A 10,448-nucleotide genomic window follows, 5' to 3' on the forward strand; every position below is an offset into this window, starting at 1 on the left:
GTGGATTCGATTCCCAAAGGGGACCAGTACGAACAAATATGTATGCACTCACTACTGTAAGTCGCTCTGGATAAGAGTGTCTGCTAAATTACTCAAATGTAAATGTAAATTGTCATCAAAACCATCAAACATTTTGTCGTGCGATTACTGTTCTAAAACATGTTCTAGGGTTTAAAATAATCAATACTGAAACCTTCAGATGAGGCTTGTGAGTGAATTAAACATGTTCAATTGTTTTCATTAGCTTATTCTCTCACTGCCCTGAGTTTTATCCATCTTGGAATGAAGAACATTTCCAATAACTTCATTTTCAGGATTCTAATTTCTCCTTAACTTTTTGCTTAAGGAGAAACATAAGAAATAGCGCAAGAACATTTCAAGAACATTTTTGAGGAATAGCAACTTTGCTTAACTTTCTTGTTAAGATCTATAGTTAAGGGAAAAAAATTGCATTTAAGAAGAAATGTCTTCTTAAGAAGGTTTTGTGAATCTGGGACACTAGTCTGGCTGCATACAGAATGGTACCCTTTTCCCTATATAGTGCACCACTACTTTTAACCAGCGCCCTATGGGTCCTGGTCAAAAGTAGTGCACTTATAAGAAACCACTTTGGACGCCTCTGTCTGAGCGACTGTCATTTCCTTATATGCCAAATGGTCACCTTAGCGATGATGACTTCTTTCCTCAGGATCTTCATGGCGTAGTACATCCCTGTGGCCTTCTCCTTTACCAGGATCACCTTACCAAACGTCCCTTTCCCCAGCAGCTTCAGGTAGTCAAAGTCACTCATGGTCTGTTGGGGGGGGGAGACAAACACCATGAGGGTTCAGATCTCAGTCTTATTCGAGACAGTTTGGATGACAGGATTAATTTGACCATGACAATTACTGCGTATAAGTAATTAAGAGCTTACATAGACCTGCACAAAGGTTTTAGATGAAGAACGGGCAGAGAATAGAGCAGAAGACGCACACAATGGCCCAGGTCACATAGGGAGATAGTAAACCAGCTGTGATGAGGTATTGTTACTAAGGAGGAGATACTCAGAACTAGGATGCAGAGTTTCTAATGGACAAAAGCAGCCACATCTAGAGGAGGGCTGTTGGACAAACACAAAGAGCACTGACAGGTCTGCTAGGTTGGTAGGGAAACAGGAGGACACTGACAGGTCGGCTAGGTTGGTAGGGAAACAGGAGGACACTGACAGGTCTGCTAGGTTGGTAGGGAAACAGGAGGACACTGACAGGTCTGCTAGGTTGGTAGGGAAACTGACAGGTCTGCTAGGTTGGTAGGGGAACAGGAGGACACTGACAGGTCTGCTAGGTTGGTAGGGAAACAGGAGGACACTGACAGGTCTGCTAGGTTGGTAGGGAAACAGGAGGACACTGACAGGTCTGCTAGGTTGGTAGGGGAACAGGAGGACACTGACAGGTCTGCTAGGTTGGTAGGGGAACAGGAGGACACTGACAGGTCGGCTAGGTTGGTAGCGGGACACTGACAGAGCTGCTAGGTTGGTAGGGGACAGGAAGACACTGACAGGTTTGTAGGGGACAGGACAATTGACAGGTCTGCTAGGTTGGTAGGGGGACAGGAGGACACTGACCACCTTGTTGCGGGACTTGGACATGACCACCTCCATCTCCTCCATGCTGCTGCAGTCGCTGGGGGAGCCAAACGTGATGTCCATGGGCGCCTCTTCCTCTCGCGTCTTCAGGCCGTTGGCAACCGCTTGGATCGCCCGCATCCATTCCTCCCTGGAAGGGGAGAGGGGGTTAAATGTAGATCACTTCAAGCCCAAAAGAGATGAATCTACATTGTCTGTGAGTGTGTGTGTGGATACGGTGGGGATGAGGGTGACTAGTGATGTCACTAATTACAGACCTCTAATCCTGATATTTGGTGAAGTAAAAATAATACAACTTGGAGAAGGAGGGCATTGCCCAACTTACAAAGACAAAAAAAACATTTAACTTGTTGTCCCTGCCTCTGGACCTTTCCGTTCTCACCTTTCCTCGTTACTCTCCAGATGGAAGGTGCGCTCTATGACTGTGGTCCACTGTAGGCAGCGGATGACAAACGTGTTGGACCTGGGCCGTTCCGTCTTCATCAGCTGGCACTCTGCAGACAGGGAGTAATAGAGAGGTGTTGGAATGTGCTACTGAAGACATCCGGTGAATCTTAATAGTCTTCCATCCATTCCTCTCTTCCCATCTTCTCTACACCTCCTCAAAACATCAGCTTAAAAAGTGAGAAGAGGATTCAAGGAGAGGAAACACTTCTTCCTGCTGACGGACACAAGGAATCAAAGAGAAACTATTGAGAGAGAGACAATCTGTGTGCACCCGACCAGGCAACTCTAATCATCATCCAAGTACCACCAGACTCCAGTTGTCCCAGAAATGACAGAGACCAACCTGCCACAGAGAAGTTGTTGAGGGGTGGGAGGCTGTGGTCGGACGTCATCTCTGGCTTGTCCTTGTAGCCGATGAAGGAGCCATCACTCTTCAGGATGAAGTACCGCGGCCTCCACGTCTTAATGTACTCTCCTGCGGGGGGGGGGTTAGAGGGATGGAAGAAGGGCATAAGAGAGAGAGGGGGAAGAGAGAGAGGGATGGAAGAGAGAGGGGATGGAAGAGAAAGGGGATGGAAGGGAGAGAGGGATGGAAGAGAGAGAGGGATGGAAGAGAGAGGGGATGGAAGAGAGAGAGGGATGGAAGAGAGAGAGGGATGGAAGAGGGAGGGGAAGAGAGAGATGGATGGAAGAGGGATGGAAGAGAGAGAGGGATGGAAGAGAGAGGGGAAGAGAGAGATGGATGGAAGAGGGAGGGGAAGAGAGAGATGGATGGAAGAGGGAGGGGAAGAGAGAGATGGATGGAAGAGAGAGAGGAATGGAAGAGGGAGGGGAAGAGAGAGAGGAAGAGAGAGATGGATGGAAGAGGGAGGGGAAGAGAGAGATGGATGGAAGAGAGAGAGGAATGGAAGAGGGAGGGGAAGAGAGAGATGGATGGAAGAGAGAGAGGAATGGAAGAGGGAGGGGAAGAGAGAGATGGATGGAAGAGGGAGGGGAAGAGAGAGATGGATGGAAGAGAGAGAGGAATGGAAGAGAGAGAGGAATGGAAGAGAGAGGGGGGAAGAGAGGCACATGAGCCATACATATTAGGGTTTATGTTTAACTAATTGTGAGTAAAGTGGACACAGAGTGTCCTAAAAAGCCTAACAGACACAGTGAGAACAGACGAGTGAAGCTCAGCTCACCCCTCTTATGGAGCCAGCCCTCTCTGACCACACTGATGTCGTTCATGCTGGGGCTCAGGGTGGGTCACAGGGGAATTAGGGGGAAGGGGAGCTGTGACTGTTGGCGAAGGGCGTCAGATGTGTCTCTGACGAAAATGTCTCACAATGCCTGGGGGACAGAAAGAACACAAAGATACCAAGAAATTAGCCACAATTGAAAGAGGATCCACTTTCATTGTTAATTATTTAAAAAAATATATGAAAACAACTGAATACTCTTTAATGATGATCATGAAAACATTGCACCATGTAGGTGTATGACAATGGAAAATTAATGCCCGCATGACGATGACATAAATGTAACTTTTCCAAGATGTGTGTAATGTAAACTTGAAATTAGAGGCACAGTCAGATAGGAAAAACACTGTTACACTTTTTCTGTGCCCGGTTTCATTTAACAACCAGGTAAATAGGCCAGGGTTTTTACTGGATCAAAAAGGGGCTTAGGTGGTGGGCGTGGCAGGGGGCGTGGTCGGCCGTCGAGACAACGTTTTAGAGGCCCCCATCTTGGCGCTGCAGATACATTTTGGCATTTTAAAGACAATTTCCTGCAATTCTACAAATTTCTAAAATTTCCTGCAATTCTATGCATTTTACCATCGATAATGCAGTGTTCTTTTGCTCAAACATAACAAAATGAATACTGCTAAATTACTTGGTTTTTGGAATGTTCTATTCTCCCTGTCTACCTTTTATTTTGGTGATTGTTAGTTCTCAAAGATGATCTGATTAAAAAATATATAGCTCCATTATAGCTTTTCTACATACTTATATATTTTGTTTTAGTCGTTTAAGTTTACACCTAGTGTTTTTCCATAACGAAAAGTAATGATAATACAAATAACTTGTTGGACGTAGGCGACCGAAAAACATACTTTGGCAGCCCACCCAAAGACTACAAAGACTACAAATCCCTGTAGGCTACTAGGTTCTGATTACCTCACCTGTACAACGGTAAAGTAAGGGATAGCACATACACTCAATGCAATTCTGACACTTTTTTCTTTTTAAATAATGGGAAATTTCAAGGTAACGGAATTATGTGGAGACTTTTCACTTTAAAATGTATGCCAAAAAAAAAAACATTCAACTCTATGCACAATGACTGCTTCGAACAATTTACATAGTAAACACATTTTCTAAACACACTTACTGGAAAAACTGTGCAGATGCAAAGTTTGGTAACAGAATTACAGTAAAATCTCCCTCAGTTTTATACAGTTAGCAAATGTTGTATCTGCACAGTTCTTCCTGTAAATGTGTTTTTGTAACATTTTCAGTGGAAATTGTTAAAAGTAGTCCTTGTGCATGGTTCTATTGTTTGTTAAACTTCTAAAGTAATTGTTTTTGTTAGGTATACATTTTAAAGTGAAAAATCGAAGTCTACGTAATTCTGTTACCATGGAATTGCCCTACTTCCACTGGAGAACTGCTGAGGATTGTAAACAGAAATGCAGCCTCTTAAGGCTTCCTCAAAATAATCAGAATTAATGTAAGATAACTCAAGAAATCCGTCATTAATTTTGAGGTTTTTGCAGAGTAGATCTTAGTCTCACAATTTTACACCTAAATAGGATGTTTGGTACAGTATTTCTCAAGTGACAAAATGTGCATGAAAATGAGTCGTATATCGTTGAATGACAACACTTCATTGAAGAATCCCTACAGTTGACCAATCACCGATGAAGGGGTGTAGACTTCTGCTTGCCTCAAGTAAAAACCCTTGCCGAAGGCCAAAACGAACAAAAACGTCACAAAATGTTGTCATAAAATATGCACTAACTATTCCGAACTGTTTTGGATGGGAAGTATGCGGATGCCTTTACAGGTATGCGGATGTAAAGTGAGGAGAGCAAAATATTTGATCATCAAGGTTGACATGTTTGTCAATAAACCGACAAGTCTGTTGACTGACTCCCCTTTCTGGACACCTCCTGGATGTGTGTATGTGAATCCTCATCACCAGACAATGTTGGGTCTGTGTCTGTTCTGCAGCCAGCTCTGCACAGTTAGAGCCCAGCAGCCACCGGTCGCAGCTTGCCCTGGCACAGGCTGGCAGCACTCCCGGTCACCATACTATCAAATATTTTTGTAGGTTAAAAGCTTATTTCCTGCAATTCTACACATTTTGTCATGGGGTGCAAAGAAATGTGTAAAGTTTTAAAGCCAATTTTATTGCAGTTCTCTACATTTTGCCATGTCTAATGTGTATTCCTGTGACATTCCAATTACAAAAAAAATTACAACAATATCTATGGGCTAAAAAACCTAAATAAAAAAACAGCTGACATGGGCTAGTTGATCTGGACATTTCTGACAAGTTATAAATAGCTCTCTATTGTACAGTGCATTCAGAAAGTATTCAGACCTCTTGACTTTTTCCACATTTTGTTTAGTTACAGCCTTATTCTAAAATAGATTAAATTGTTCTCCCCCCATCAATCTACACACAATACCCCATAAAAAAAATATATATATATATTCAGACCCTTTACTCAGAACTTTGTTGAAGCACCTTTGGCAGCGATTACAGTCTTGAGTCTTCTTGGATATGACGCTACAAGCTTGGCACACCTGTATTTGGGGAGTTTCTCCCATTCTTCTCTGCAGATCATCTCAAGATCTGTCAGGTTGGATGGGGAGTATTACTGAAAAGCTACTTTCTCTCCAGAGATGTTCGATCGGGTTCAAGTCCGGGCTCTGGCTGGGCCACTCAAGGACATTGAGACTTGTCCCGAAATCACTCCTGCGTTGTCTTGGCTGTGTGCTTAGGGTTGTTGTCCTGTTGGAAGGTGAACCTTCACCCCAGTCGGTGGCCTTGAGCACTCTGGAGCAGGTTTTCATCAAGGATCTCTCTGTACTTTGCTCCGTTCATCTTTCCCTCGATCCTGACTAGTCTCCCAGTCCCTGCCACTGAAAAACATCCCCACAGCATGATGCTGCCACCATCATGCTTCACCGTAGGGATGGTCCCAGGTTTCCTCCAGACGTGACACTTGGCATTCAGACCAAAGAGTTCAATGTTGGTTTCATCAGACCAGAGAATGTTGTTTCTCATGGTCTGAGAGTCCTTTAGGTGCCTTTTACTGAAGAGTGGCTTCCGTCGGGCCACTCTACCATAAAGGCCTGATTGGTGGAGTGCTGCAGAGATGGTTGTCCTTCTGGAAGGTTCTCCAATCTCCACAGAGGAACTCTGGAGCTCTGTCAGAGTGACCATCGGGTTCTTGGTCATCTCCCTGAGTTTGAACGGGCAGCCAGCTCTAGGAAGAGTCTTGGTGGTCCCAAACTTCTTCCATTTAAGAATGATGGAGGCCACTGTGTTCTTGGGGACCTTCAATGCTGCAGAAATATTTTGGTACCCTTCCCCAGATCTGTGCATCGACACAATCCTGCCAAGGAGCTCTACAGACAATTCCTTCGACCTCATGGCTTGGTTTTTGCTCTGACATGCACTGTCAACTGTGGGACCTTAAATAGACAGGTGTATGCCTTTCCAAATCATGTCCAATCAATTGAATTTACCACAGGTGGACTCCAATCAAGTTGTAGAAACATCTCAAGGATGATCAATAGAAACAGGATACACCTGAGCTCAATTTCGAGTCTCATATCAAAGGGTATAAATACTTACGTAAATAAAGTATCTGTTTTTTATTTTTAATAAATGTGCAAACATTTCTAAAAACCTGTTTTCACTTTGTCATTATGGGGTATTGTGTGTAGAAAAAAGTATTTAATCAATTTTAGAATAAGGCTGTAACGTAACAAAATGTGCATGCATTTGTATGCAATGACTAACATGACCAGAGGAACTGATGACCCAATTTTGAAATTGCACCTTGTGCATTCTATTACAACTTTAAAGACTTAAAAGCTGGACTGAGTTCCTTTAAAAAAGATATATACAGTACCAGTCAAAAGTTTGGACACACCAACTCATTCAAGGGTTTTTCTTTATTTTTGCATTGTAGAATAATAGTGAAGACATCAAAACTATGAAATAACACATATGGATTCATGTAGCAACCAAATAAGTGTTAAACAAATCAAAATATTGTATATTTGAGAATCTTCAAGTAGCCATCCTTTGCCTTGATGACAGCTTTGCACACTCTTGGCATTCTCTCAACCAGCTTCATGAGGTAGTCACCTGGAATGCATCTCAATTAACAGGTGTGCCTTCTTAAAAGTTAATTTGTGGAATTTATTTCCTTCTTATTGCATTTGAGCCAGTCAGTTGTGTTGTGACAAGGTAGGGGGGTATACAGAAGATAACCCTAATTGGTAAAAGACCAAGTCCATATTATGGCAAGAACAGCTCAAATAAGCAAAGAGAAACGACAGTCCATCATTACTTTAAGACATGAAGGTCAGTCAATAAGGACAATTTCAAGAACTTTTAAAATTGCTGCCCAAATAAATGTTTCACAGAGTTCAAGTCACAGACACATCTCAACATCAACTGTTCAGAGGGGACTGTGTGAATCAGGCCTTCATGGTTGAATTGCTGCAAATAAACCACTACTAAAGGACACCAATAAGAAGAAGGGACTTGCTTAGGCCAAGAAACACGAGCTATGGACATTAGACCGGTGGAAATCTGTCCTTTGGTCTGGAGTCCAAATTTGAGATTTTTGGTTCCAACCGCCGTGTCTTTGTGAGACGCGGTGTGGGTGAACAGATGATCTCCGCATGGGTAGTTCCCACCGTAAAGCATGGAGGAGGAGGTGTTATGGTGTGGGGGTGCTTTGCTGGTGACACGGTCTGTGATTTATTTAGAATTCAAGGCACACTTAACCAGCATGGCTACCACAGCATTCTGCAGCGATACACCATCCCATCCGGTTTGGGCTTAGTGGGACTATCATTTGTTTTTCAACAGGACAATGACCCAACACACCTCCAGGCTGTGTAAGGACTATTTTACCAAGAAGGAGAGTGATGGAATGCTGCATCAGATGACCTGGCCTCCACAATCACCCGACCTCAACTCAATTGAGATGGGTTGGGATGAGTTAGACCGCAGAGTGAAGGAAAAGCAGCCAACAAGTGCTCAGCATTTGTGGGAACTCCTTCAAGACTGTTTGAAAAGCATCCCAGGTGAAGCTGGTTGAGAGAATGCCAAGAGTGTGCAAAGCTGTCATCTATTTGAAGAATCTCAAATATAAAATATTTGTTTTGCACTTTTTTGGTTACTACATGATCCCATATGTGTTATTTCATAGTTTTAATGTCTTCACTATTATTCCACAATGTAAAAAATAGTAAAAATCTAGAAAAACCCTTGAATGAGTAGGTGTGTCCAAACTTTTGACTGGGGGGGGGTATTTTGATCCAAGGGATGGGCAACATGCCTGAACACTGCAGTGTCAAATCTCAGATTAGACCTAAAGTTGTTCCGCTTTTGAGGATGAGCTTTTCCCTACATCTACTAATAGGTCAGACGTCTGTGGGGATCCTAAACATTCTGCTTCCCAGCAGCACGATCATGGCAAGATGGCAGAAATAGCATAACATTATACATTTGTCATTTAGCAGACGCACTGATCCAGAGCGACTTACAGGAGCAATTAGGGTTACGTGCCTTGCTCAAGGGCACATCGACAGATTTTTCACCTAGTCAGCTCGGGGAGTCGAACCAGCGACCTTTGGTTAGTAGCCCAAAGCTCTTAAAGGAAAACTCCACCCAAAACCTATTAGTCCATTGTTGATAAAGTCCCAAAATGTTTTGCATGTCATCAATCAAGATTTCAAGATATACAATTTTCTAAGTAGAGACTAATGAAACAAATACCATACGTCTTTGGGTGAAATGTTCCTTTAACCGCTAGGCTACCTGCCTCCCCACAGGGGAACCAGCATGATAATTTCCTAGAAACATACAATGGACAACATGTTCTGCTACAGGCTAGGCTACACTGATGTAACAATATTCTATTGGGTGATGGGAGAGGAGTAGTCAAATGTTCAATGTTGATCTGTTACCACAATAAAACTATAAACAGTGGGAGGGGCCTGACATTACACACAAGTGACTGATGTGTCTGTTTGAACTGTATTGTTTGCAGAGATTAAATCCAATGGATCCCTTCCACTTAGTCAATTCCAAATATAATATTAAACTAATCAAGTGTAAATCTGTGGACTATTTAATGGCTTAATTTTGATAATGGAATAGCCACTTGCATTGGTACAAATTCAAAAACGGATAGACTTTAAACAGCATCAACTAGGTGGGTAGCTACTTTTAAAAGAAAAACTAGGTTGTGGGTGATATAACTTAGCTAAATAACGTTACTGCATTAAACACACATTAGGCTACTTCAACTGAAGCGGGCAAGCCTCAAATACCCGGGCCTTTTCAGAGTAACGTTTCGTCGAGCAGTGACCCTGGGTCGATATTAGCCGACTCAACTCATCGTACATCGAGGAGTTCAGTTTAATCGGCTAGGTCGATATCTACACCTGCCCCAGTCATAATGTTGTTGCCAGATAAAACTGCATGGAGGTGTGGGTCAATTAACAACAATGACACCTGGATAATGGTTCGTTAACACGCTCTTCGAACTCAGTTTGCCTCTGCCAGACCTGCTGTGAACAATGGCCGGTTAGCTAGCCATCTAGCAAGCTTACCTAGTTACCAATGACTGATGTTTACTAAATGAATTGACATCTGCCAGTCATCAAACAGCCTCCAAAAAACCACCAACGAATGCTCGCAGAGCTTGTTTTTCTTCCCACAACGGCGGCGTGTTGTCGCAGGTTAGTTAATTAACGTACTGTAGCAAGATAGTAAAACAGAATGGTCGGGTGTATTCGCGAATTGTACGTTAGTTGCGACTAGTCAACTTTTAAAGAATTACAAATCGTTATGTTTTGGAATTACAATTCATATGTATTCCTTTTTCGGTATTATTGTTCTCCCTTTGACGTAATTTTTTTTTTTGCTTTTACCTTCAGTTCCCTGTTATTGCTGGTGCTTCAGTTCTATCAGCAGGCCAGGCCCCGTCCAAACCAGACAGAACAGCAACCCTCCACACGCGCACAAACAGGATATGACGTTTGAGAGGCTTACCTGAAACAACTGGTAACTCGGAAAAAATATATATTTTGAACAAGTCATCCAATTTGGAATTCCACGTCGGAAACTCTGG

General features: G+C 42.9%; 1 protein-coding gene across 4 annotated transcripts in view; it reads right to left on the bottom strand.

Moving 5' to 3' along the window:
- LOC311106147 (RAC-beta serine/threonine-protein kinase-like) overlaps positions 1 to 10,448 on the bottom strand; it is a 33,801-nt gene extending 23,353 nt beyond the window's left edge. The window contains exons 1-6 of one of the 4 annotated variants that reach the window (XM_084148477.1): positions 10,249 to 10,445; positions 3,256 to 3,403; positions 2,415 to 2,546; positions 2,007 to 2,118; positions 1,604 to 1,754; positions 662 to 793 (exon numbers count right to left, since the gene is read on the bottom strand). In XM_084148477.1, coding sequence (XP_084004603.1) covers positions 662 to 793; positions 1,604 to 1,754; positions 2,007 to 2,118; positions 2,415 to 2,546; positions 3,256 to 3,301 — 573 coding nt within the window. In that variant the 5' untranslated portion in view covers positions 3,302 to 3,403; positions 10,249 to 10,445. Of the gene's footprint in view, positions 1 to 661; positions 794 to 1,603; positions 1,755 to 2,006; positions 2,119 to 2,414; positions 2,547 to 3,255; positions 3,404 to 10,248 lie in introns of all 4 variants that reach the window. The other 3 variants (XM_084148475.1, XM_084148474.1, XM_084148476.1) reach the window with 3 other exon arrangements.

Source organism: Coregonus lavaretus (assembly GCF_964263955.1).
Source record: "Coregonus lavaretus genome assembly, chromosome: 30".
NCBI lineage: Eukaryota > Metazoa > Chordata > Actinopteri > Salmoniformes > Salmonidae > Coregonus > Coregonus lavaretus.